At 39.4% G+C, this 27254-nt stretch overlaps 2 protein-coding genes across 3 annotated transcripts in view; both read left to right on the forward strand.

The window, feature by feature from the left end:
- LOC108698369 (myotubularin-related protein 8) overlaps positions 1-1151 on the forward strand; it is a 28810-nt gene extending 27659 nt beyond the window's left edge. Inside the window, exon 14 of the mRNA XM_018229797.2 lies at positions 209-1151. Coding sequence (XP_018085286.1) covers positions 209-532 — 324 coding nt within the window. The 3' untranslated portion in view covers positions 533-1151. The remainder of the gene's footprint in view (positions 1-208) is intronic.
- A 13023-nt stretch (positions 1152-14174) lies between these two features.
- On the forward strand, positions 14175-26816 carry asb12.2.L (ankyrin repeat and SOCS box containing 12 L homeolog). 2 transcript variants are annotated; one of them, XM_018228608.2, is made up of 4 exons: positions 14175-14212; positions 14743-14802; positions 21912-22755; positions 26543-26816. In XM_018228608.2, exons 3-4 carry the CDS (start codon positions 21936-21938, stop codon positions 26686-26688), a joined length of 966 nt encoding a protein of 321 aa, XP_018084097.1. In that variant the 5' UTR covers positions 14175-14212; positions 14743-14802; positions 21912-21935; the 3' UTR covers positions 26689-26816.
- Positions 26817-27254: the final 438 nt, after the last annotated feature.

The following is a 27254-nucleotide window of genomic DNA, read 5'->3' on the forward strand; positions in this document are numbered from 1 at the left end:
TATGAGTAGAGGCAGACCGTACTTAATCACCCATAAAATGCTCTGATTAATATTAAAACAAATCCTAGTAGGATATATAGTTGTTTACTGGCCCTTAAAGGTATCAGTGTGTGTGTGTATTAATATCACAGGAACTAGGAACTAAATTAGATTAGAAACTTTGGAAGATATGGCTTTGACTTTTTTTTTTTTTTGTCTCATGGAACAGAAACTTGCTGCACAGGACATCCCTGAAAAAGGACCCTGTATATCATCCATGCACTTACAGATTGTACCTACAACTGATGAAATACCAAATAAAGACATTCCAGAACTCTCTAAAGAAGAGACCAAGGCACAGCTCTCAAATGGATCCATGACAGATAGTGTCAGTCATTTATTTGAGACCGTGGAGAACAAACAGTCAGTAGCCAATGGTCATAATGTTACTGGAGAAGAGGACAGGACTTCCACTTGTAACCTTTTACCTTCAACTGGGAAATTAGGCACTGGCACTATCATTACTCAGTCTGGATCATCACAGGAGATTTGAATAGGTCTACCAACTGTCCTTACCGTGAGTTATATCCATTAAAATCCCACAGGACAGACACGATGCATGTATACATCTTAGCATATCATTTAGCTAAGAGTTCTAAAGGCCAAGTGTGGCTGAAATACAACAGTCTAGTCATCTGCTGACGTATCTTATCTGGACCAAGATCTCCTCCTCATATAGTATTTGTGAGCCATCTAAAAGGCATATTCTTCCAGGATAAGCTCTAAGAAAAGGGGAAAAAATTATAGCAGAATGATATGCAAATACTAATGGACTCCAGTGTTTGCCTTTGGCATTAAAATGATTAAGAATGAGGTGGAGGATTGCAAGACGACAGCAGATGCTCCTAAGGTGTGGGGTTATTATAGATGCCTTTCATTACAAACAAAATGTGCCTGTAATAGGTTTATAAAATACTGAGCTAACATTTCATGCCATGTTAATTGTTAACATATATGCTTTCTGTAGCCAAGTTTATTGCTAAAATGGATGACAGTGGGGTTTTTTTTATTCAGTATAATTTAAAGCCACTGGGCAAGGTTTTTTCTGAGAATAAAGTAGGGATATTAGTGTTCTTGGAAATCTGTTGCTAAATAACTTCTTTTTCACTTTTTGTCTAACTTCCTTTTTGCAGTATTTACTCTGTAATAGATATAAGGATACACTTTGTGCTTCATTGTGCACAACCACAGGTCACTGCATGGAGAAAGTGGTGCCTTCGGTGGTGCCATTGCACTTACTATAGTAAATAAGTGATCGTCATCTGTAAAATGTAAAACTTTCTTGCCCTTTTAATTGGTCGATTTAAAGGGATGGTTCACCTTTAAGTTAACTTTTAGTATGTTATAGAATGGCCAGCTTTATCCAACTTTTCATTTGGTCTTTATTTATTTATTTTTATAGTTTTTGAATTATTTGCCTTCTTCTGATGGGGTCACTGGCCCCATCTAAAAAACAAATGCTCTGTAAGGCTATTGTTTATAACATATAGTAAGGAGAATATGTATGAAGCGGAGCTCACCTATCCATCGTTTTCGAAGCACGTCTCTTCTCCAGCGGCATCCCACAAGAACTCTACAGGTGCACACACTCCCGAATCAATTCAGCAAAGGATGAATTCAGCGCTATGGGCGCTCAGCCGGATTGAAGTATGAGGCTTTGTTATAGCAAACAATGTGACAAAAGGTGGCAAAATCAGCCTACGCGTTTCGTGCACACACTATCAGAGCGCTGATGAAGTGCCGGTAGTCATGGGCACGAAATGCGTGAACTCATCCTTTGTTGAATTGCTCTGTAAGGCTACACATGTTTTGTTATTGCTACTTTTTATTACTCCTCTTTCTATTCAGGCCTCTCTTATTCATATTCCAGTCTCTTATTCAAGTCAATTCATGGTTACTAGGGTAATTTGGACCATAGCAACCAGATTGCTGAAATTGCAAACTGGAGGGCTGCTGAATAAAAAGCTAAATAAGTCAAAAACCACAAATAATAATAAATGAAAACCAACTGCAAATTATCTCAGAATATCACTCTTTACATCATACTCATAGTTAACTCAAAGGTGAACAACCCCTTTAACTATTGTTTAGCATCCGCTACAGAATGAGGGTAGAAAGACACAATAATGTTTCCTTTGTGAGTGGGAAATATTCTTAATGTCTGACTTAAATTGCATTTGTCCCATTGCTTATTCTGTTCTATAGAACGCTCAGTTACAAAGCATTTTACTAAAACAGAATCAGAAAAATTTGTGGTTGGGTTTCTGTAGAGGAATTTGAGTTTCAGGGTCAGTATATGTTCTTTGTACTCAACATGTAGACCTAAAATAATAATTTGGAATTCAGTGCCCTTCAGTATGAGCATGGTCACTGGAATTCAGGACCAGATTGGCTACAAGCGTGCATGCTCCTTCTCAATGTTTACTTGGAAGCCTGGGTGCCAGGTGTGATTGTGGTCAAATATTGCAGCCACCAACCGAACTGCAATGTAGCCTAGTTACTGAGCGAGCAGGGAAATCTGTGTAGGGTTGCTACTGGTAAGAAATGGAGCAAAATGCTGCTGGGCAAAAATGATGAATAGGTTTTTTAATAGTATTGTAGTCATATTGTTATATTTCATTAAGTGCCTATAGTTAAATGTGTTAGCTGCTCAGCATGCCTTAAAGGGATACTGCTGTGATAAAAAAAATTTTTCGAAACACATAAGTTAATAGTACTGCTCCAGCTGACGTCTGCACTGAAATCCATTTCTCAAAAGATCAAACAGATGTTTTTATATTCAATTTTGAAATCTGACATGGGGCTAGACATACTGTCGGTTTCCCAGCTGCCCCATGTCATGTGACTTGTGCTCCGATAAAACAATCACTCTTTACTGCTTGCTGTACTGCAAGTTGGAGTGATATCACCACCCTCCCTCCCCGTTAGCAGCCTAACAAAAGAACAATGGGAAGGTAACCAGATAGCAGTTCCCTAACACAAGATAACGGCTGCCTGGTAGATATAAGAACAGCATTCAATAGTAAAATCCAGGTCCCACTGTGACACATTCAGGTACATTGAGTAGGAGAAACAATAGCCTGCCAGAAAGCAGTTCCATCCTAAAGTGCTGGCTCTTTCTGAAAGCACATGACCAGGCATAATGACCTGAAGGTGGCCATAGATGCAAAGATCTGCTCGTTTGGCAACATCGCCAAACGAGCGGATCTTTCCCCGATATGCCATTAACAAACATGGCTATATCGGGTGTAATCTGATTGTTCGGCCGCATGGCCGAACGATCCGATTACGATGTGCCCTGGGTTCCGGCGGGATCGGTCGGGTCAAAATCAAACCTGACCAAACGACCGATCTCCGCCGGACGAAAGATGTCGGCACACGCCATACACGATCCGAAAATCGTACGAATCCTCGATTCGTACGATAGGATCTGTGTGTCTATGGCCACCTTGAGATAGCTGCTTACACACCAATATTACAACTGGTCTGGTTCAGGAATTCAATTTTATATGGTAGAGTAAATTATTTGCAGTGTAAGTTAGAAATAAAAACTACATGAATCAGAATCCCTTTAAGATTAACGTGCCATATGATCTGCCCATAGCCTGTCTATCTCCAGTACGACACAGCACTAAAGCAGCCAATATATGCGCCAGCCTTTCATATTAGGACTAAGTGATATTTTGTGAAAGAAGTAAAGATAGAATGCTTTGTTCCTCCTCCATGAATGAACCCTGGTAACTTTTGTGTTTGGCCTGGCTTACACATAGCACTTACATATGGCATTCCGGCCAATTTCAATTGCAAATTCAAAGAAAAGTAGTCAGTATACAAATTGCAGTTGTAGCTGTCATTTTAGTCTTTAATAGCTGTGATTTTCTGAAAGGAGAAGTAAACCCTAAAAATGAACATGGCTTAAAATGCCATATCTTTTATACTGAACTTATTGCACCAGCCTAAAGTTTCAGCTTCTCAATAGCAGCAATGATCCTGGACTTCAAACTGGTCACAGGGGGTCACAATCTGCAACACTCTCAGTGGGCTCTGAGCAGCTGTTGAGAAGCTAAGCTTAGGGGTTGTTGCAAATTATAAAACCGAAAATCTTGATGGCATGTAATATAAGCTGATGCTACGAGGCTGATTAAATTCTGATTCTAATTACGCTGCTTTCTGAGCTGACATGTAGAAATAATCTGGATTATTTAGTAATCAGCCATATATTGTGACATTTCTATTCTATGTGTACTGTATATTGTGAGTGGGTCCCTAAATTCAGTAAGTGACAGCAGCACAGAGCATGCGCAGTGAATCAGCAGAAAAGAAGATGGGGAGCTACTGGGGCATCTTTGGAGATGCATCTTTACTGCTAAAGGACAGTGGTTGCCTTCTTCTTTAATTAAGCTTTATTTTTCTTTTAATACCAAAACTCACTATAGAAACTCCTGAAAGAAATGATTTCGCAACTAAGGAGTACTTTTTACACTGTAGAGAAGTATTTGAGACACAGGACAACTACCATACACTTCCATGGGAAATTCCTGACCCTGCTAGTACCTTTGGTTCTCGGCCTGAAATCACTTTAATGTTCATTTTCCCAACAAGAAGTGCTTGTACCAGTTGCAGCCAGATTGCCTATTTGCCCTGAGCCAAAACACTGTGTTCAATTTCTATAGAGCTAAACAAAAACTGATATTGCATATAAGTAATCAAATTGAGTATTTACTGCATTTTTTGTCCTAAATGTAGCAAAACCAACTAGAAATTGTCTCGGACTATCACTTAGTGGCAGATTTATTAAGGGTCGTGTTGTAAATTCGAACCTTCTCTTTTTTTTTTCTATTTTGTCAAAACTCTCAAATTTGAATGGTAATAATCCAAACTCAATTCTATTTTTAATTTATCAAAACCTTGACCCATGGAACAATTCAAATTTGACTGTACGCCACCGGAAACCTGCCGAGTTTATGTAGAAGTCAATGGGAGACCAGTGACCCATTCGAAGATGTTAATAGCCTTCCGACGTTCTAATTTTTTCGGAGAAAAAACTCTATTCGAGTTTAGTTAAATTTGATTCGAGTTTTTGTGTAGGTAATATTAGTTCGAGTTTTGAATATTCGTTTTTTTTTTATTAACCTCCCAATCGAATATATTTGAGTTAATAAAAGCTTACATGAATTTGTAATTCGACCTTTGATAAATGGGCCTCTTAAGAGTTTAATCTAAGATTCCCTTTGCGCTCTGTTGCTGTTGGAGTTGGTATGCAGATCCAGACACAGATTCAAAATAGGCCGTTGCGTTTCATGCACACAGAGGCCATAACATCCTTCCACAAGTCCAAGAAATAGTGGCTATAGAGTCTATGGCATTTGCCAGCATCTACAGATTGCTGGTATGTATAATAGATGAATATGTCCTAGATTTCTGCTTTGCTGTACTTTGCACAGATTTTATAGGTTTTATGAAGATTAAATGTAATGTAATTAAATGTATCTTTCTTTGTATTGTCCAATTTGATTTTCTTGTCAGATTAGAAGGATAATTAATCCAATTAAATATGACTGTTACGTGAGAGCGAAAGGGCTGGGGTGCAACTGATCGGTAGGAAGAATCACTAAGACTTGTCTGCTAGAAAGGTATGCAGTATGTACATTTTCTCATAATTAGATCTTTAATAATATTGTTGTTAGCAATAACTAATTTCATCATCAAAACCATAATCCTCTGAACGTCGGCTTTAGATGCAGCCACAATTCCCTCTGTTCTCTGGGTCAGGAAATGAGTGTCCTCTCCTTATTGATTGGAGCACAGAACAGAGAAACATTGCTCGCTCATGCCAAAAACTTACATTGTAGTTAATGGGAATTAAAACACGTATGAGCATCTATAACCCAATCTGTGTATCAGGCAGCAATTTTAGGTGATAGCGCGTGCCCTAAGGATGATGATTTCCATTTTCTATATCTGAAAGCGAGACAAGTCATATACGAAAAACAAAAAACACCTACCGTACTCCAACAGAATGGGAAACTCAGCCATTCACAAAATATAGCTGCTTACTCTTCTGTGCTTCATGTTTACTGATGTTACCTGCTTGGAGTCTATGGGTCATATGAATGCTAGTGTGAGGGTGTCTTGTGTTCAGACTCCGATCCTGTGATGTAGCACAATGTGTGTGTTCCTTTAGTAGGGGAGGCAAATAAAAGGACACACACTGCTGTACAGTGCACTGCTTTATTGCCCATCTACAATCTGTGGAAATACAATGTGACCGTCCTGTTGATAAATGTTGTCTTTCTAAAGGAAATAAAACACTTTTTGGGCACTTTTCTAAAGGTTTCTCTAGTTATTTGCTGTGTTGTTAATTTTGTTGATAAATATTGTGTAACTATGCATGCTGTGTTTTGCTTTAGGAATAGGTTCTGGACATTGCTGGACAATGGCATTTGCTCCAAAGACGACAAGCTCTCTCTTGGCCTTCTGATCTCTCCCATTCAAATAAGCTATACCTTTATAGCTGTTGATAAAGGTAATCTCAAAACCAAAGAAAGAAGACGGCACTCCAGTAAAGGAAGGCAGGTTTAATGCAGTAACCTGCAAAACTCGAACACTTTACACGTTTCGGGAAGGGATTTATTCCCAAAACGCGTTAAGTGTACGAAAATTTGCAGGTTAAGCCAAATAAACCTGCCTTCCTTTACTGGAGTGCCATCTTCTTCCTTTGGTCTTGAGTGTGATATGCAGTGGGGACGCTGTGGAAGTTTAGGAGCAGCCGCATGGTCATGATAAAGGTAATCTGCTCCAATGTCTTTAACACAGGGGTGCCCAAAAGATAGATCTACCGGTAGACCTTTAGCTGGTGATCAGTAGATCTCAAGATACTGTCAACAAACAGCTTATTGAAATCACCCTCTTGTTTCATGCTTTTCATTCAGATATTTTATTATGTTAAGGTTACATAAGAAATAGTTGTTAAATAAAGCAATATAAATTCTCTCATAAATCAATATAATATTTAAGTAATATTTTCCATGGAACAGTGATATTATGGATGTAGACCATAATAGGACAACATCACTAAAAGTAGAGTATGGGCACTCCGGCTTTAACAGTTATAAAAATGTGGCCTAAACATCAACTTGTGAAGGTTTGGCTAAATTGCTATGAATTTTGGATAAATTTGATTAGAAACCATTCAATGTACATTCGCTAAACTAATTTGTGCCCCGTTCCTTGGGGCATTTTAAACCACATAAAGATACCCATTAAAGCTCCATACTTTGCCTGCCTATGCCCCTGACCTACCATAGATTCATCCAAATTCGTGAAGGTTTGTGGAAGGACTAAATATCATTTTCCTGAAAATATGTAGATGATCCAACTGATTACTGGCCTAGTTCTGTTGGGAAAAAAAACACATCCAAACCTTGACTACTTTGTGGTTAACCATCTCCATTTCTAAGGATTCCATTCTACCTGTTTCCTGCCTGTGCCTCCCATTGGAGGCCCTGTTTGTATGGAGAACTGTCCACTGCTTTCTACAGTCATAGAAAGCAAATCACTACTGCTTTCTGATCAAACAACAAGGGGCCGATTCACTAAGGGTCGAATATCAAGGGTTAATAAACCCTCAATATTCGACTAGGAATTAAAATCCTTCGAATATCGAAGTCGAAGGATTTAGCGCAGATAGTTCGATCGAAGGATAATTCCTTTGATCGAACGATTAAATCCTTCAAATCGAACAATTCGAAGGATTTTAATCCAAAGATCGAAGGAATATCCTTCGATCAATAAAAGTTAGCCAAGCCTATGGGGACCTTCCCCATAGGCTAACATTCACTTTGGTAGCTTTTAGAAGCCGAACTAGGGGGTCGAAGTTTTTTTTTTTTAAAGAGACAGTACTTCGACTATCGAATAGTCGAACGATTTTTACTTCGATTCGAAGCCGTAGTCGAAGGTCGAAGTAGCCCATTCGAAGTTTTTTACCTTTGAATCCTTCACTCGAAGTTAGTGAATCGGCCCCCAAGAGTCTTGTCTTGCTTTATAGCAGGCATTCTAGAAACACACCAAGTCGAAACCCATTTGCTACGCCCTCTGCTTTTATGTACAAGAGGAGATTGAAGTAGCAGCAGCTAGCGTCATGTATGGGGGCCAAGGGGCCTATTTATTCCCAGTTAACGTGAGCCTCACAGTTTTAATAATAGCCCTGTAGAACCCTGAAACATGTCTAGTTGGATACTTCCATCTAATCGAATGCTCAATAACTATGCCCAGTAAATGTGAGGTAGAAAATCTTATTAAAATGTACCCCTAGCGCACACCGTGCCTCTTTCTCTCACCTTTTAAATTATACTGATTTCCTTACATTCAAAAATCGAAGCCATGCCATTGGTCGTTTCACTACATCAGTGCCAGTGATGTAGCATGGCATTAATTAAGGCAATGACTGATGATACCTGGGAAGCAAGGTGCGGCAAAATGATGTAGTGTATAATGGAACAGAAGTCCCCTGGGGGGAAAGGGAAGGCACAAGTCCAGAATGCAAACTTTGTCCCAGCTTTAATGTATCCCTGCAGCACTAACTGCAACCAGTTACAAGGATTTATTCATGTGTCTGCAAAACATTATAGATGTAGAGTCAGGGCCCAGGCTTTGCATGCTGTTCCATTTAACATACCTTAAAGGGCAACTAGATTAGGAATCTTGAATATAAGTATTTCATAATCGTGCTGTACAAGTCTGAAATTAAAGTATTTCTGTGGCTGTAAAATTCTTGCTGACAAATTAGTACAGTCAACGTTTTGGCTGCCACAGGTGCATATGCACAGGGCCGTGCTCAACTATTGGGGACAAGGACATCAGCATGAGGTAAAGGTATAGGGGCTATTCTTTTTACTGAAGCCTTCAGTTGCTGCTTATAGTATCATGCACAGTGGCATCATAGTGCCTCCTCTAGATGCATTTATGTGGTTCCATGCACATCAGACCCGGACTGGCAAGTTCCGGCAAATGCCCGATGGCCTAATTGCTCTAAAATGTAAATGAGCTGTTCACCTAAAAATGCTAATTAGGTCTGTCTTTAATATGCGAGTCACTCACTTTAGGAATGTAAATGAGCTGTACGTAACAGCCAGCCACAGCTAAGCCAATGCCTGCATTTGTTAGTGCACATGCCAGTATAAGCATATCGGCGGAACTACTTCAGTTAGTAATATTAGAGTTGCTTGCTATATACCCAATCCCTTATGTGTATGATAGGTACAGTATGTTGGCAAAAGGAGGATCCATGCTCAGAACAATCACTTCAGCCTGTATATGGAAAACTGATATGTATTAATTGCATGAGGCAGCCTAGTCACTTCAAGTATGGCACACTTTGGCCCCACATGGTAATTAAAGTCCTCTTATCTGCCAGGGTGCATGGTCTAGCTGGGGGCACACAAAGGAAAATTTAGAATATACTGTAACTATAGGGCCACTAATCCATCTGATAGAGCAGTTGTGATAGAAACTAGGGTGAGATATTTGTTGCAAGGGCCAGTTCCAGCACATAGGGTGTATAATATTTCTGGAGATTATACACTAATTCTAGTTAACCTTGGGGTTGTAAAAATATATCATGCTTTGCATGCGCGTGAATACATGGGCTGCGTTGATACTTTTGCCAGGGCTGCTTTTTCCTCCCAATCAGGCCCTGATGCACACCAAGGGGCAAATTTACTTACCTCCAAAATTGTGCCCGCATCAGCTTCACTGACATCGCAACACTTCGCCAGGCATAGATTTGCCAGGACAACGCTAATTCACAAAAATCCCAAATTGCGTCCAGGGTGCCGAGCGGTTGCGAAGTTGCGCTAGTGTTACTGCGGCAAACAAAGCTATGCTAGCATTGGATAATTTGCATACAGCGGGGAGTTAAAGTTAAATGGACGTATATGTTGCAGCCAATACATTACACTACACAAGCCCAGGGAACCTTAATAAAAGAAAATAGAGTTGTTATAATGCCCTACACATGTGCCCACTGCCATATGTTAAGAAATGTAGGGGGGAAGCCGGGTACCCCCCAACAAAAATTATGATCTTTTGCAGCCTATCACCTTGTAAAAAGTAAAAGACGCCAGTGTTTTTTGGAATTTCAACTATTTTTTGACCAAGTCCTATCTACTTTATTGCACTTTGCCTGGTCTGAGCTGGCGAAGGCAAATCTGGCGCAAGAGGTAACGTTCAGTCAAATCTCAATCTTAGTGAATTAGCTTAGTTACGTTTGTTCGCCAGAGCGCAAAAGGAATAATGCCATGTTTTCATTCTCTCTTCATTTTTTTTTGTTCTGTACATTACCACAATGAATTGTAAATGAAACAACGCCGATGCAGTTGAACTGCAGACTTTCAGCTTTAATTCAGTGGGTTGAACTAAAAGATTGCTTATAAATGTGAGGAACTAAAGCCTTTTTTAACACAATCACTTCATTTCAAGGGCTCAAAAGTAATTGAAAATAAAATGTTCATTTCTAATACTTGGTTGAAAACCCTTTGCTGACAATGACAACCTGAAGTCTTGAACTCATGGACATCACCAAATTCTGGGTTTCCTCCTTTTTAATGTTCTGCCAGACCTTTACTGCAGCGGCTCTCAGTTGTTGTTTGTTTGTCGGCCTTTCTGTCTGAAGTTTAGTCTTCAACAACCCCCCAGAAATATAAGAAAGGGAGATTTGCATCAGAAATTATTGAGGCTAGAGGCCTATTGGATTTTTTATTTGAAAACTACAGAGAATTATGGGGGCCTCAATAGAGAATGGGAGTTATCTTGCTTTTGTAACTGATGCATTTCTATCTATATTGTTTTGTTCTGTATTATTATATGTGGTATCGATTATGAATTATTATAGTTGAATGCTTTTGCAATATATCTATATGTGTATATATATAATAACAAATATTGTTTATTTATATGTTTTTTGATTTACATTGATCCCCACGTTATGAACTATGTACGAGTCTGTGATAGAATATATTATGTTATATGAATTGGCTATTCATAAAATGTTGCAATTTAAGTGTATACATTTCTACAGGATTATAAGCTTGTTGCAACATTGTTTTTGTAAGCTGTGACAAACTTCTACTTCTCAGATGAGTTTGACCTGCCCAGTAGGTGGATTAACATAATTACCTGCTGCTTTGGATTGTTCTGATGTATATATTATATGCTAAATGTCCTGATTGGGTTAAATGTTTTTATGGGCTGGGCCTAGTGGTTTTATTAACGGTGTTGGGGGTGGGTTTCCCTATGCTTCTGAGGAAGTGGCGAGATGCCACGAAACGCGTCAAGTGTGGGGGAGGTCATGTCCACATATGTACTGCACTGATGATTTTAAAACTACTTTTTCAATAAAGAAGGCGTGATTTTTCCAAACCACCGTGTGCTCCATATTCCCAATCGCTGTAGTCTTCAACAAGTGAAATGCTGCTCAATTGGGTTCAGATCAGGTGACTGACTTGGCCATTCAAGAATATTCCACTTCTTTGCTTTAATAAACTCCTGGGTTGTTTTGGCTGTATGTTTTGGGTCATTATGAAACACCTCCCAATCAATTTGACTGCATTTAGCTGGATTTTTAGCAGACAGTGGGGGTCATGTATCAACACTTGGCAAATTTGCCCATGGGCAGTAACCCATGGCAACCAATAAGATTGCTGCATTTATTGTTCTACTTGCAGCTGGCTTTAAAAAGCTAATCACTGATTGGTTGCTATAGGTAACTGCCCATGGGCTAATTTGCCTAGTGTTGATAAATGAGCCCCAGTATGTCTGAACACCTCAGAATTCATTCAGCTGCTTCTGTCCTGTGTCACATCATGGATAAACACTAGTGTCCCAGTGGCAGCCATGGATGCCCAAGCCATCACACTGCCTCCACCATGTTTTATAGATGATGTGGTATGTTTTGGATCATGAGCTGTTCCACACCTTCTCCATACTTTTTTCTTGCCATCATTCTGGTAGAGGTTGATCTTGGTTTCATCTGTCCAAAGAATGTTTTCCAGAACTGTGCTGGCTTTTTTAGATGTTTTTTTTTTTTGCAAAGTCCAATCTAGCCTTTCTATTCTTGAGGCTTATGAGTGGCTTGCACCTTGCAGTGCACCCTCTGTATTTACTTTCATGCAGTCTTCTCTTTATGGTAGACTTGGATATCGATATGCCTACAGCTGGCCATAGATGTAAAGATTTTTAAAAGATCTTTTCGTTATCATGAGACCAAGATTATCTTGAAACGATTGTTTAAATGTTTAAAAGGTTAAATTTATCCATCAACTAAAAAGACCATTTCAAGCTATATTGTCTAGTTGAAGCCAGGGAAGCTGCCTGCTTGGCCCTGCAAATATAAATAGATTTCACTATGAACGATGAAAATGTTTTAACCTGGTGCTTATAAGCACATGAGGAAGGGTCACTGGGCCCAAAACATGTCGTGCACTTTTTGAATAAATGAATCACTGAATCAGCAATTGGTTCTCCAGAGTCCTATTTAAGAATTGTGAAATCTGAAGGTCTGGCGGTGCCTAACTCTGAAGGTGAACCATATAAAATAACGAAAGTATCACATCATCCATTGGCATGAAGGAACAGAAAGTCCACAGATCATCTCCACCAAGTAGAACCTTAAAAAGGCAAAGAAACCCAAAAAAAAGATCATTCCCTTTCTGTATAGGTTTAATACTCCGCTAATCCATACCTTCTTATAAGAATACAAAGTCATGCTGATGTAATAACAGTTTTTGTGTACTGTCGTCCCCCTTGTCCCTTCCTAAAGGCACCGCTGTTATAGGTACAATAGTACTCGCACAATGCTGTCTCTACTAATGGGTGCCTCTTTTATCATTCCATCCAAAAGTGTGCCCCCACTGGCATACTCCAGGACAAGGAAGGTTTACATCTAGTTACAAAGGCAAACAGGAAGCAACTGAAATCCAGAATTTGAAAAGTAGGTAAACCCTGATTATTCTGCTCATACAGTGGTAGACTTATTTCAGTCTGAGAAAAAGTTTGTTGGCAAGTTCATGTAAGGACACTGGCCTAAGGCTGTTAACTTTGATTGAAATGCTGCAGAGGCACGGCACAGGAAAGGGCTTCCCACAGCAAGCCATTAAACGTAAGCTTCTTTCTTACCTTTTCGGGCCTTAGCCAAGATCTTGACTACTATAAGTTTTTGCTTGCTGGTACAAGAAGCCAACATAACCCGAAAAAGGAAGAGTTAATGGGACTGGGACCAATCGCTGACTTACACTGACAGTCTACAGCTTTTTATTTCAGTGGAGAAATATATTGACAGATATTACTTTTCAGATTGCATTTAAATGTATAGGTCTCAACTTTATACTAATAGTGAAAAAATAAATCTGCCATCTTGGTGTGTAACCAAAGAACATGGAGTTCACTTCTTTATCTTCAAATGAAGGCTTGTACCTATACTGGCACCTGCACCTCTTGCACCTGCAGCAAAGTTATGCAGTAGAATAAGTGTTGCTGAACACTGATAGGTGCACCTCCAAAAAGTCAGTATTAATCTCATTGTAATTGTGTATCATCATACTGCAGACAGAAAGGTTTACCTACATTATACCCTTGGGAAAACCATCACTCTTCTTACCAGGTTATTCAGGTTGAGGCTTAATAGAGATTTTAGGCCTAGTAAGGCCTAGACTAGAGGCACAGAGTCAGACTGGGAGGGTCCATGCCCATCAGGGCCTGGCAACCCCATTTTCACTACCCCCACGAGCCCCACCTCCACAACCCCCACGGCCCTTTTTAAATCTAAAAATCTCCTTCCCTTGCTTCTGTCTGCTTCTCTCCCCCTAGACAACTGTTCTCTGCTCTGCTCACTTGTTTATAACTGTCATGACTTGGCAGGTGATCCCCAGACTTATGCAGGACTGTGCCATTGCAATACTTCCCACCTTTCCATGTCTTACCACAGTGGGAAGTAAAAAAAACATATTTCTGTCATCACAGGAACCTTGTATGACACAGATAGGAGCTTAAACACAGACATATGCTACCGTGTAGTGTTTAATGCAATAAACCTACCGACATAATATTCCAACTGTTTGCAATGACCCCTTTAGACGCACCAAATAAGTTGTCCCAGCTTGAGTCACCTAGATGTTAGGTAGGATTTATTTGAGCAAAGCCTGAACTTGATGGATGTGTGTCTTTTTTCAACAGTAATTGCTATGTAAGCTATGTAATTATCCATGGTAAAATGGACCTCTTTCAGTGAGTAGCACGTTTACATCTTCAGCAGACTTTCCACTCATGAGAGCATGAGAGCAGTGCATTTATCTTCCTAGTTTATGAATGTTATACTATGCTATGAAATATAACACTGTATCTATATTGGCATCTCTAGGGGTGCAGTACAATGAGATACTACAGGGTAACTGGGAGAAGGGTGGAAGACACTACTCCTTCAGATTTATTGGTACTTCTGGTATATAAGTTAAATAGTAAGAAGGAATTAACTGAAGTCAGTTGTGCCACATCAGAGCTTTCTACAGAGGACTCCTTGTATACAAACACGCGCACTAATGACTGAGGGTAATTCCACCAAGATCAGTAGTATATGGCTGCTAGGGAATATAATATCCAATCACAGTTAAAAGGTAGAAACGACACCATTTTTATTTCTCTTCTTCCCAGAAATAAGAAACCAACACGAAAAGAATGGAAATATAGCTGGGACCAGGTCTCCAATACTGGGTAAGCACGCACGAGTAAAACGCTTCTAAACGAAGGTGTGCCTAGCTGCACATTCTAACCTGCTTATATTATGATTTATTGGCACTGCAAATGTAATAAAACCTATAACCTACTGTTTATATACATGGCATTCTTGTAATGTAATGGCCCTATGGGCTATGGGAATACAGGGAGATACATTTTTTGAGAAAACAGGGCAGAGAACTGATTTTGTGGATTACAACTTACACCCTCATGACAAGCAAGAGGGGTATATTTTTCTAGAAAATTAAAAATAGCAGGCACTGCCTCTTTGTCCTCCATTTAGTGAATTTCATATGTGAGCATCAAACACTTTTCTGGGGCAAAAAACATGCTTTGTACCTTGAACCCCATTTGTAAATGACACTAATTACCCAATTACCTGTTTTTGTCCCAGGAAATGGATGGGCAGAAGTTGCTCTGCTTTGAGGCCATACTTTGGTTTTTTTCCACTACTGTACGTGACAGATATGAAAGAGAGATGGCCTTGGGATAAGTAGTACATGGTGCAACATAGTGCAGGAGGCATTCATCAATGAAGTCCAAATAAGTGCTCCAGTTGTTTATCACCTGCTTCTACACAGACCAGAATTGGCTACAGTCTTTTTACTTTCATTGCATACATAGATACTCACAGTGATTTCAGTGCATTGACAGATGCTCATAGTAATTGCAGTGCAAACATAGATCCTCATAGTAATTTCAATACAATCATAGATGCTCATAGTAATGTCAGTGCATATACAGATACATATATAGAAAAATATTGATTTCCGTGTCGTTTATATAGAACCATTAAAACCAGTCTGGTGCCCCCATTTACTTGTGAGATTATGTGGGTCAAACACCTCAAGAGCCGGCCGTGTATTAATTCACAATAAAGCTAAACCAGAGCTCACAGTCATTCTCCTTTTCTAAACAACTTTGTGTTCAGCACACCATTTAATGAAAACTGTATGACCCAGGTGCTACCCAAGAATGCTTCATTTAGAAAAACAAACGAAACTACAATGCACACTGGGAACCTTTTAAAAAATGTTAAAATCTCATAATCTTTATTCACCACATCTTAAAAGCAGGTCATTACGGTCTGTTCCTAAGGTCTTTCTAAAAAACGAAATGTTGACTTGCTTTTAAAATGTAGTGAATAAAGATTATGAGATTTTAACATTTTTCAAAAGGTTCCCAGTGCGCACCCTCATTTGTTTGTTTTTTTTGGTATATGTTTTTTTATGTATATATCACTAGTTGTGCATGCAGTGCTGTACAGTACAACAAAATAAAGTCCTTTCTGTTACTTTTCTTCACCCAAACATATATGAAACATTTTATTAAAATAAGTAAAAGGGACAGTATACACCTAAAAACACCTTTGCTAAAAATCAACACAACATATTTACATTCTGTCTGTTGTTTTAATTAAAATTTTCCTTTGCCATTGTAAAACACCAATTTGAGAGTTGGGCTTATTTCACTTACCTTACTCCCCCTTTCTTTAGAAAAAGGGCAATTTGTTCAAACCACACTATCTTCCTTAGAACATACCCCTCGTTTCTCAAAGCAGCAGCCTTTGAGCAGCTCATTAATAGATGTTTCTCAGTGGAATGCAGGGCTGGACTATGATTCAAAATAGGCCCTGGCATTCCTAGAACACAGAGGCCCAAACAGCCCCCTCCAGCCCACTTAATAGTCACGTTCTATGGCATCTTACAGCAGCCCCTCTGGCATTTGCCAGAACCCACAGATTGCCAGTCCGGGCCTGGTGGAATGGTTACTAGTTTTATCAGATCCTATGAAGTTTGTTGGGATCAGGAAGCAGCAGGGCCGGAACTAGGGGTAGGCAGAGTAGGCGCCAGCCTAAGGTTGCACATTTCTAAGGGAAATTTTTTTTTCTTTTTTTTAAACCTTAGTTTGCTTGGGCTTTAATAGTTTTTCAATTTTATAAACTGCCTGTTCCAACCCCCTCTTGCCTGTGATTTGTTCTGCAGGCAAAAGCACTTCCCACCTCCCTCTTGGCAGCTGCTGGCACAGGTACATATTTGTGGGAAATATCTTGGCTGCTACTGATGATTAGGGGCAATATAATGGATTGTTGGCTCCTGCTGGCACAAGTACATATTTGGGGGCAATATTGTGGATTTTTTGGCTGCTGCTGGCACAGGTATAGGGGGCAATATGGTGGATGTTGGCAAAGGCACACAGATGTTGGGGGCAATATGATGGATTTTTGGCTCCTGCAGGCACAGGTACAATAAAGATGTTTTGGCTTATGCTGGCACAGGTACAGATTGGGGGCTTGGAAGCAATGAGGGATTGACTGCTGTTGGCACAGGTACATGGGGCAATATGAATGGTACGGTGGGAAATGGTAATGCAATACCGGGTGGGGGGGCACTGATTGAAGCCCTTGCCTAGGGTGCCAAAATACCTTGGCTGGCCCTGGGAAGCAGCATCGGACTGGGTGGCCCAGGGCCCACCGTGCCTGCAGCCTCATGGGCCCCTGCACCATCCCCTGGGCCCCCCAGTCGCAAACCCCCTTCAGGACCCCCTTCAGCGCACATTTACCTGTGTGTTGGAAGAGAATTGGCATCAGGGAGGAAGGTAAGTGGCAGCGCAGGGAGTGGGTCTGGGCCAGCGGGGCCCAAAAGAACATGGGCCCACCAGGTTTTTTTTTCCCGGTATCTGACCCTGTCAGAAAGTGACAGGAAGTGCTAATTGACACTGGCTTCATATTCTTTATATGCCTCATGAAAATAACAAAAATGTAGATATTTCTTAATCAAAACATAAGCCAAAAAGTGTGTTTAGCAGAAACCCTATTTACTGAGCTCATGTTGAAAAATAGTGTATACTGTCACTATAAAAGGCACCCAGTCTACCTATTTCATTTATAAATGGGCCCGAAAAGGTATAGCATTCTGGAGACAACTCCAGTCATTTATGACTGCAAGTGTAGTGTGCAAAGTGCAATTTTGTTCACAAAGTCCACAATATAGTGTTCCCCCCACAATTCCAGTGATATTTTGGGCAAGAGCAGAGTTGTGTCTGCTGAAGTTGGGCATCTAGCATTCCCAGAGTAAAGGTCTATGTCCGGAGGCTGTGCTTAAAATGGTGTTTGTTAGGTGCAAATCTATTGGGTCTGTATACACAATGTGGTATAGGAACCCTGGATCTACTGCCAGGTCCATGGTGTAGGTAGGTCCGGGATGTCCATTGCTTGCAGGCCCTATTGCGCACCTATTGCGCAAAAGAGCCAGAATGCATGTTATGTTTTTTTAACTTGTTTTTAATGATACTGGTCATTGAAATTTTATGTAAAATTGGCAAAATGTTGATTTCTCTTGCATATAACAATTTAAGACCACTTAAATAAACTGTATATTCCTATATTAACCTGTGTCCTAGCAAATTGTATCGTTCCAGCAAATTCACTGTACATAGAATAAACTTAAATTCCTAAATCCACATCACAGGACAAGATAACAGCTGCCACACTCACATTTCATTTAATTATAGGTTTTAAAAGATCCCTGGTCCATCCCTTCTCCCCCAGACGTGCCTTAAAATAACACTGTAGGCATTCCAAGCAGCTCCCTTGTTTGCTGTAGCATATACATTTTCATTGTATTCAGCATTATGTTTTCATTTTTATGAAGGAATGTCAGTTCATGTCAATAGTCTTTGGCAGCAAAGGACATATTATCTCCAGAAAATTCCTCACAGCCCAATTCACTGGTAGATTTATTACACAGAGTTTTATGGAGAATTTTCACTTCTCCCTTTCATAAAAATCACCAATATCACTGCATGTTTCACAATGGAATCTGCCCATGGATGATTGTTTTATTATGTTTTATTTTAAATTTAAACCAAGTTCCAACACTCAATAAAATGTTGTTTTAATGGCAATATACATGTACAGTAAATATAAGGGCTAATTTACTAAAGGAGTGCAAAGTGCAAGTATCATCACAGTTTCCAGGGCTGACATTTGTTTCTGGAGATATTAGTAAAAAAAAAAGGCTTACTACTAAAGAACTTATAACTATTTATGCCCGTTGGTCTCTTTTTAGGGGAGGCTAAGCCTTCATATACATCTATTATTCCCTTGTCCATTGTTTCCATTGTATTGGAATACGCCTGTATGTTAATGGTTTTCACATACAGTATTAGGGTAGGGAGACACTGGGCGATTTGGGGAGATTTAGTCGCCTGGCGACTAATCGCCGTGACTTTCCACGACCAATCTTCCCCGAATGCCTCCCCTCGCTCTGCGCCTGGCTAAAATGAAAAATCGCATGCGCTAATCACACGCGGCGATTCGTTTTCCGAAGTCGCCCGAAGTTTCCTCGTGAGGCAACTTCGGAAAACGAATCGCCGCGTGTGATTAGTGCAGGCGATTTTTCATTTTAGCCAGGCGCAGAGCGAGGGGAGGCATTCGGGGAGAAAAGTCGCGGCGATTAGTCGCCAGGCGACTAAATCTCCCCAAATCGCCCAGTGTGTCCCAGCCCTAACTCTTTGGTTTGGACTTGAGGGAGGACAGCATAGCCTTTAAAAGTCTGCATCATTTTGTCGCATTTAGTGTTCCCCCAAATATGTTGAACCCATGTTGTCACATACATTGCTAAATATAAAAGCCCAAGCAAATATGGTGACTGCTCCTTCCTGTTTTTCTATATTTTGGAACACCAGTGCTGTTATCACTGGCTGACAAAATCTACTATGGTAGATAGCATGTTGTTGGGGGTTCTGGCTAGGCAGTGATAAGTGCAAAGGCTTCCTAAACCTTGTAAAAACAGCATATAAAGTAGCATAAGTTCCATTTTAAGTGACAAAATGTTTATAAAGTGCCTCTGGTCTCCACATTCTGTGCATGTCTCCCATAGCAGAGTGCCTAGAATGGGTATTAATGGTATTCTTACCAATTCCAAGCTTAGATACATTTTGACTCCAAACAGACAAGAGCACCTGCCAGCCACCTCTCTATATTTACTCAGCCAGCAGGCTCCGCAGTCCAAGAATGGACATGGTAAGCACAGTTATTTTTAGCAAAAACAGAGAGCCAAGTGCCTTATCCATTTGGTGGGAGTTCTTATCACACACAGCTATTCCCCCCCCCCCCCAACACATCACTTCACCTTCAGGAGAAACCATGACTGGGCTTAGAAGTCTTGGCCAGTTTGTTACTGTGTGTAAGTAGAGAGCAGGAAGTTCAGCGAAGCTGTGGTTATGTCACAATGGTAGTAGGGTAACCAGCTTTGGCACCGAATCCAAGCACAACTTACAGAGGTAAGTCACTGGAACATGGGCACTTGGATGGGTTGGCTTAACAACTGTCCCACACCCAGTGAATATTTCCCTGTATTTTTGTGCCATATACTATCTATACAGCTATTCCATGAAAAGGAACAGATTGTAAGGGGCAGAAGTATAATATAGAGTTTTGGTACATCTGGTGTAAGGTTATTGCTCCCACTCTCTCACTTTGCTTGGTGTGTATCTATATATACAGGTATGAAACTTGTTATCCAGAATGCTTGGGACCTGAGGTTTTCTGGATATGGGATATTTCTGTAATTTGGATCTCCATACTTTGTCTGCTAGTAAATCATTTAAACATTAAATAAACCCAATAGGCTGGTTTTGCTTCCAATACGGATTAATTATATCTTAGTTTGAATCAAGTACAAGGTACTGTTTTTATTACAACAGAGAAAAAGGAAATACTTCTTAAAAAAGTGGCTTATTTGGATAAAATTAAGTCTATGAGAGACAGCCTTCCCATAACTTAAGAGCTTTCTGGATAATGGATTCCAGATAATAGATATATATCCAGAAAGCTCTGAATTATGGAAAGGCCCTCTCCCATAGACTCCATTTTATCCAAATAATCCTAGTTTTAAAGAATGATTTACTTTTTTTCTATAATAATAAAACAGTACCTTGTAGTAGATCCAAACTGAGATATAATTAATCCTAATTGAAAGCAAACATGTTCCTGAGTTTTACAGGTCCCGAGTATTATGGATAACAGGTCCCAAACCTGTAATTTATATCTCAAACAATAGTTATGGCATACATACATATGGATGTGTCCTTTGTGCTTTTATCAACATTGTCCCCAAAAGGGGCACATGTGACACTACGATCCCAGGGCATGTACTGCTGCAGCTGTTTGTAAAAGTCTTTGCAGACATATCGATGCATTTTTACCTTAACAGCTGAAACAAAATGGCAAATGCCATTCAAACCAATACATATCAAATCAACAGATTAATAAAGATCCCTGAGCAGGATTACTTAATCTGTAGGTTTAACCAGTGGGCCAATCTTTTTTAATATATTTGAAATGTTCTCCTATGTAGGTAGCAGATGCTGCATTTACAGGAACAGGCCATTGCAGAACTACAAATCCCAGCACCCTTTTGTTTGGGGATAGGTACAAGCAGGGAGTTGCAATTCTTTGGCTGCAGTGGCAACAGACACAATCTACTGATGAACAGACCTCCTGTGACTGATCTCTAGCTTTTTGCTTTTCTCTAGGTGTTGGGAGACCCAATTATAATTATTAGCATGCTAACTTATTCTCTTACTGCTCCTCCACTGGCTATGGGTGCTGCTCCACCAACTGAAAAACATTGGGGGAAATACATCCTATGTGCAATGAGCCTGCTGCAAGCAATATCTCTCCCTGTCAGTCTGGGACTCACAGTACAGTGATATGCTTGCAGCATGAAAGAAATGACTGGTGTGGGTCTCGCTAACAGATAATTAAATATCTTAAAAACTAAAAGAATGCAAAGACACAAGGGAGCACTGTACGCAACACCTATCAGGACATGGAGTTAACTATGGAGCACCCTTTGTAAACTGCATCTACAGGCACTCAATGTAGCACACACAATCGAACAATGGGTTCCACCCTTTCCTTATTACACTTTGCACTCAATAAACAAATCAGCATTATTGTTTATTAGATAGTTTATTAAAATGATGGTTGGTATTAGTGATTGAACTGACTATCCTCATACTACAAATTAGCTACAAACTGGCCACATAACCTAAACTGTTCTTTATTTCATCCACAGCATTTTGATATTGATTCATTCGGCATGAAAACACTACTCCACAAATACGTTAAAATGAGTGTAATGGACATCAACAAGATTTTCTCCATGCTAAAGCCCAAAGAGGATGAAGAAGAGCTGGCAGAGGCGCGTGAGCTTCACTTAGCGGTAACGATGGATAATCCTGAGTATCTATGCTCTTTGCTTTCACAAGACAGATTTAAGGAATTAATAAACACACGATGTGGATGGGGAATTCCAATGACCCCTCTACGCTTGGCTGCATCCAAAGGATCTCTTGAGTGTTTGAAGATTCTGTTGGCCAATGGAGCAGAGATAGACAGCCTGGATGTGAAGGCCCAGACACCACTCTTTGCTGCAGTCAGTGCTGGACATTTCGACTGTGTCAAGGAACTGCTGGAAGCTGGAGCCAGCCCATGTGGCAGCATCCATAATAATGGTTCTCCTGTCCTTACTTCTGCTCGGGAAGGAAACGCCAACATCTTAAGGGAGCTCCTAAAACACGGAGCAGAAGTAAATGTTAAATCAAAGTTGCCTGATTGGGCTTCAAACAACACAAGCACCACAGGACCTTTATATCTCTCTGCAGTGTACGGGCACACACAGTGTTTCAAAACTCTTCTCCTTTATGGAGCTGATCCTGATTATAACTGTACCGACCAAAAACTTTTGCAGAGGATCAAGCAACCCAAAACAGTACTGGAGATCTGCCTGAAGCACGGCTGTAGAACACATTTTGTGCAACTGCTCATTGATTTCGGTGCTGATTTGTATTTGCCTGATATCCATACGAATAAGGCATTCCCCAACCATGAGGCAATGGAACTTCTGATGAGAGAAAGAGGTAACAGTTGGCAGACTACTGATATTTATTACTGTTCTGGAAAATCACTCTGCTTTGAGTTTTAATTATAAAATGTTTTTTTGTGCAGAACAATGACATTGAAAACATTTTAATGTTACACTTGATCTCTATAATAATTGTGAGAGTATAAATGAATCCTAACCTCCATGTAACAAATTCCATTAAAGCTTCAGAGGGGCAGCAATTTGTGGGAGTGGCTCACTCATACAGAGTTTGCTATTTCTCTTTAAACAAAAGCAGACCAAATATATATAACTTTACCAAATCGTTTGACCCCCAGGTTACTGATCAGATCACACGGTAACCCCTTTCCCGCAGTATGATCCTTGGTCAATGGGTTTTTAAAGCCTTCTCAATCAATATATGACCTACCCTGATTACATATTCTTTGGAGAGGCCATAGATATGGCCAATAAGCTGTCATCATAGCTTGACTCTTCTGGTTGCAGAAGCATATAACAGGAATAAAAAATATAAAAATAAAGAAAATGTATTTTTTCTTTTTAAAAGAATAGACTATTGTTGAACATAGGTGTGCATAGTAGAACTTTTGAGGCTGTCCTGGCTACATATTGCACTTCAAATTATTTTGGCATTTAGTAAATTTATAGTTTTTTTTCCTATTGTGGACATGGACACACGTTGTAGAGACAGGAATATGGCTTTAACGCTCTGTCCACACAGTGAAAATGACTCTTTTCATGAATACCAAAATAATGGTAGGAGTAGAGATGGTTGACCATTTGTACAAAAGAGTTATTTCACTGTAAGTCTGGCAAGTTACAGGAATTGGTTAGCACTAAGCTGGATGCAAGCAAAGTCAGACTTATAAGATGGCCATAGATATAAAGATCTTTAAAATTTCTTTTCTTTATCATGAGACCACACTTATCTCGAAACAATCGGTTAAATGTACGGTGTGTCCATCAACTAAAAAGACCATTTCAGGCGATATTGCCAGCAAAACTGAGGGTAGCTGCCTGCTTGGCCGTGCAAACATAGATAGATTGCACTGGGACAGATAAAGATTTTTTAACCTGGGCGATCAATTTTCTGACAGATGTCAGACGAAAAATCATACGATGTACGATCGTTCGAATCCCACTAACGATAATTTGACAGATTGGTTGGATTTCGCTAAAAACGGTCGTTCAGCAAAGAAAAATCTTTGCGTCTATAGGGACCTTAAAGCTGGCCACACACTGGCTGAGGAATGGAGGTGGGAAAGATAATGACATAATACATGAAAGCCATGGGATCATGTGTCGGTTTAGTTTTCTGTTATGGCTAATCAGCTGTGCTGAGCCTAATGAGCTTAAGCACTCAGTACCATATGCACAGATGCACTAATACATATACAGTGGTTAGCATTCAATGAAATAGTATGTTTGGTCATCACTAGGGATCCCCATGAAAGCTCGGTCCTCCACGTTAAAATGAAAAAAAAAATCATCTAAACAACATGGGGCAGATTTATGACAACTCATATTAATGAATTTGCAATTTATTAAGCCATTTTTTGACAAATGTGCTGCTTTAAGAGTACTTTTTAAATCAGATACTATCTGTAGTTTTATATATATATATATATATATATATATATATATATATATATATATATATATATATATATATATATATATATATATATGTGTGTTTGTGTTCCAACGTTTCAGCCCTTCTTAGGGCCTTTTTCACGGATATCCTAAGAAGGGCCGAAACGTTGGAACACAAACTTATGCAAATAAATAATCAGTAACTTATGAACCAGTGCACACGGTAAGAATCATCCGATGCCTGTGTGCTGGTTAAAACATTGATAGTTTATAGCCAAACAAAAAATCGCACCAACAGGGCTTGTTATAGTGTCAAACAGGTCCGGAATGAGAATTAAAATAGGCCCACACAGAGGCTCAAACAGCCCCCACCAGCCCACTAAATAGTGACTTTCTATGGCAACTTACAGCAGCCCCTCTGGCATTTGCCAGAACCCACAGATTGCCAGTCTGGGCCTGGTGTCAAAATATCAAAAATGTATTCTCGACATTTCAGCTCTGTTACTCGAGCCGTCTCTTAACTCTTGAAGACGGCACGAGTAACGGGGCCGAAACGTTGAGAATACATTTTTGATATTTTGACAATAACAAGCCCTGTTGGTGCGTTTTTTTTTTGGGATATATATATATATATATATATATATATATATATATATATATATATATATATATATATGGGCAGGAATGTTCTTTGAGCACAGACATATATTTATATATTAGCGGCAGTTATCAACATGACTTAAGCTGGATTTACCAGTGATCCTTCTCCATACTGCCCTCTTATATATTATAGCACCCTCACTTACCACCACTTGCACCTACCTCTACTGCAATGGGGGTTTGCTCTGCAGCTCATGTAGACACCCCATAAGAAGCTTTTTGCACAGCAGGTGTCAGTCATGCCCGCATGCATGCCCTGCAAAACCTAGTGGGCACCATTTAGTAAACGAGCACAAAGATGTTTTATGGGTTACGAGTTTCAAGATGAAGGAAATATTTAATAACACTGAATAAGTATATATAAATATTTAAGCAGCAAGCAGACCATCAGATATTTGAATTTGCTTTATTAGTGATGGTTATGTATTATAAATGGGTGAAAACGCTCAGCAAATAATAATTGAACTGACTCCAGCAAAAAATATTCTGATCTGCTATTAATGACATGAAATTGCTCAGTGCAGATATATCGCTGTTCCTTTACAAACTGCCAGTACCTATTGTCCTTTATAATTATCTCCCAGGGTGTACCTATAGCATAGTGTATGGTATAATTTTGGGCACTGCATCACTGAAATATCTATAAACGACTACTTTATAAAACATTCTTCTCTGCGGCCATTCATTTAATGGTTCCCCCTGGGATTTAGTTAATGGGGCAGGGACACAAAAGCAAACAATATTCTTATGAAACAGCAAGAGTTATTATTCATTTATATTCCTGGACACATTGCTGTGTAGCACTATAAATTCTAAAATAGATTGGCCTTAATTCTATAACCTCTTTTTTTATCTTGCATCATGCAGGGATTTGTAAAATACTGTAAGTATAATGTATAGTATAAATTCATATTTAAAACCATTGGGTATTTTGCTATTTTAGAAGCTTGGCTATTTTAGAAGGTTATAGATTTCCCTACCACCATATTATAGTAGCATAGCATTATAATAGTTGCATTTATTCTTATTTTTATATTGTTATTTTTGATTACTGTATTTTAGTCAAATTAAATCAAGACGGTTTTCCACACTTGGATTAATCAATTGTGTACTACAGCTACTACTACTTTTTCTTTAGGCCAGTTCAGCAAAATAACTAGGGAATAACAAATCAATAACATAATTTTTCTGGGAAGTACCCCATCTACCTCTCAAGTGAAGCACAGGGCACAGGCATACTCACATTTTACATGACTTTTTAATTACAGAATGCAGCAACAGTTACCATGCCCGAGGTAGGGGTACGATTTTAAGTGGTTTTACACTAAAATTCCATTGGAATGAATAGAAAGTGGGTGAGCTGTAATCTCATACTCTGTACAACACAAATTGATATATGGTCTGTGCATGCATGTTTCATATTCTGGTTTAGGTAAAAAAATTAGTTTGAACAGAACTCTATGGAAAATGTGTGTTATTTAGACTTATCTGCACAGCAGATTTTCAGATAATAGATCCTAAATAGCATTGTTTTTATTTTTCTTTCTCAGTTCACCCCAAGTCCCTTATGTCACAATGTCGCCTGGCCATAAGGAAGCAGCTGAGAGAAGCACGATGGGCACGTTGCACTGAGCATCTCATTGAGCAGCTAGAGATACCACAGTCAATGATCAGATACCTACAGCACCAAACATGAGAGAGCAGAGACCCCACGCTGACAGCCCTGTCAGAAACATGGACACCAAATATATCCCAGAGTGGAGTGGTTAGTAGGGTTGGAGACTGAATCAATGATTTGAATAAATTCATGAACACATGGCCAAATACTGACTTTTTACTTTTTCTCATAGAACAAAGCTTTAGGTACTGGTACCTTTGGTCTCTTTGAGGAGAAAGGATCTTACTGTGCCTACTTTACATTTTCATACATGGAAATTAGGAGTGGATGGCAACAACATTTGCTCCTCAGCATCACTCCTCCTGCAGTGATCTGCATTTCCAGGAATATTTCATACAAAAAATCATACATATGTTTAATATGTGCTTGTAATTCAAGGAGGCAAAGTACATTCCCATTAAGGTTACGTTGCAATATTTTGTTGTGTAAACTGAGTGTGAACTTCCATATGTATTGGGCTATGTACATTGCAAATAAGATATATTTTCAGGGAAAGCACATGCCATTAAAATAACCTGAAACTTTAACAACTCTGGTTCCCAAAAAGAGCAAAATTAAACAAAGAAATAGGTTTTTATATCAAA

Source organism: Xenopus laevis, chromosome 8L (genome assembly GCF_017654675.1).
Source record: "Xenopus laevis strain J_2021 chromosome 8L, Xenopus_laevis_v10.1, whole genome shotgun sequence".
Taxonomy (NCBI): Eukaryota; Metazoa; Chordata; class Amphibia; order Anura; family Pipidae; genus Xenopus; species Xenopus laevis.

Coding starts and splice junctions, on each gene's coding strand:
- asb12.2.L (XM_018228608.2), top strand. CDS start 21,936: ATGAAAACACTACTCCACAAATACGTTAAAATGAGTGTAATGGACATC. Junction 22,756..26,542: donor ACTTCTGATGAGAGAAAGAG/GTAACAGTTGGC, acceptor TTTCTTTCTCAG/TTCACCCCAAGTCCCTTATG.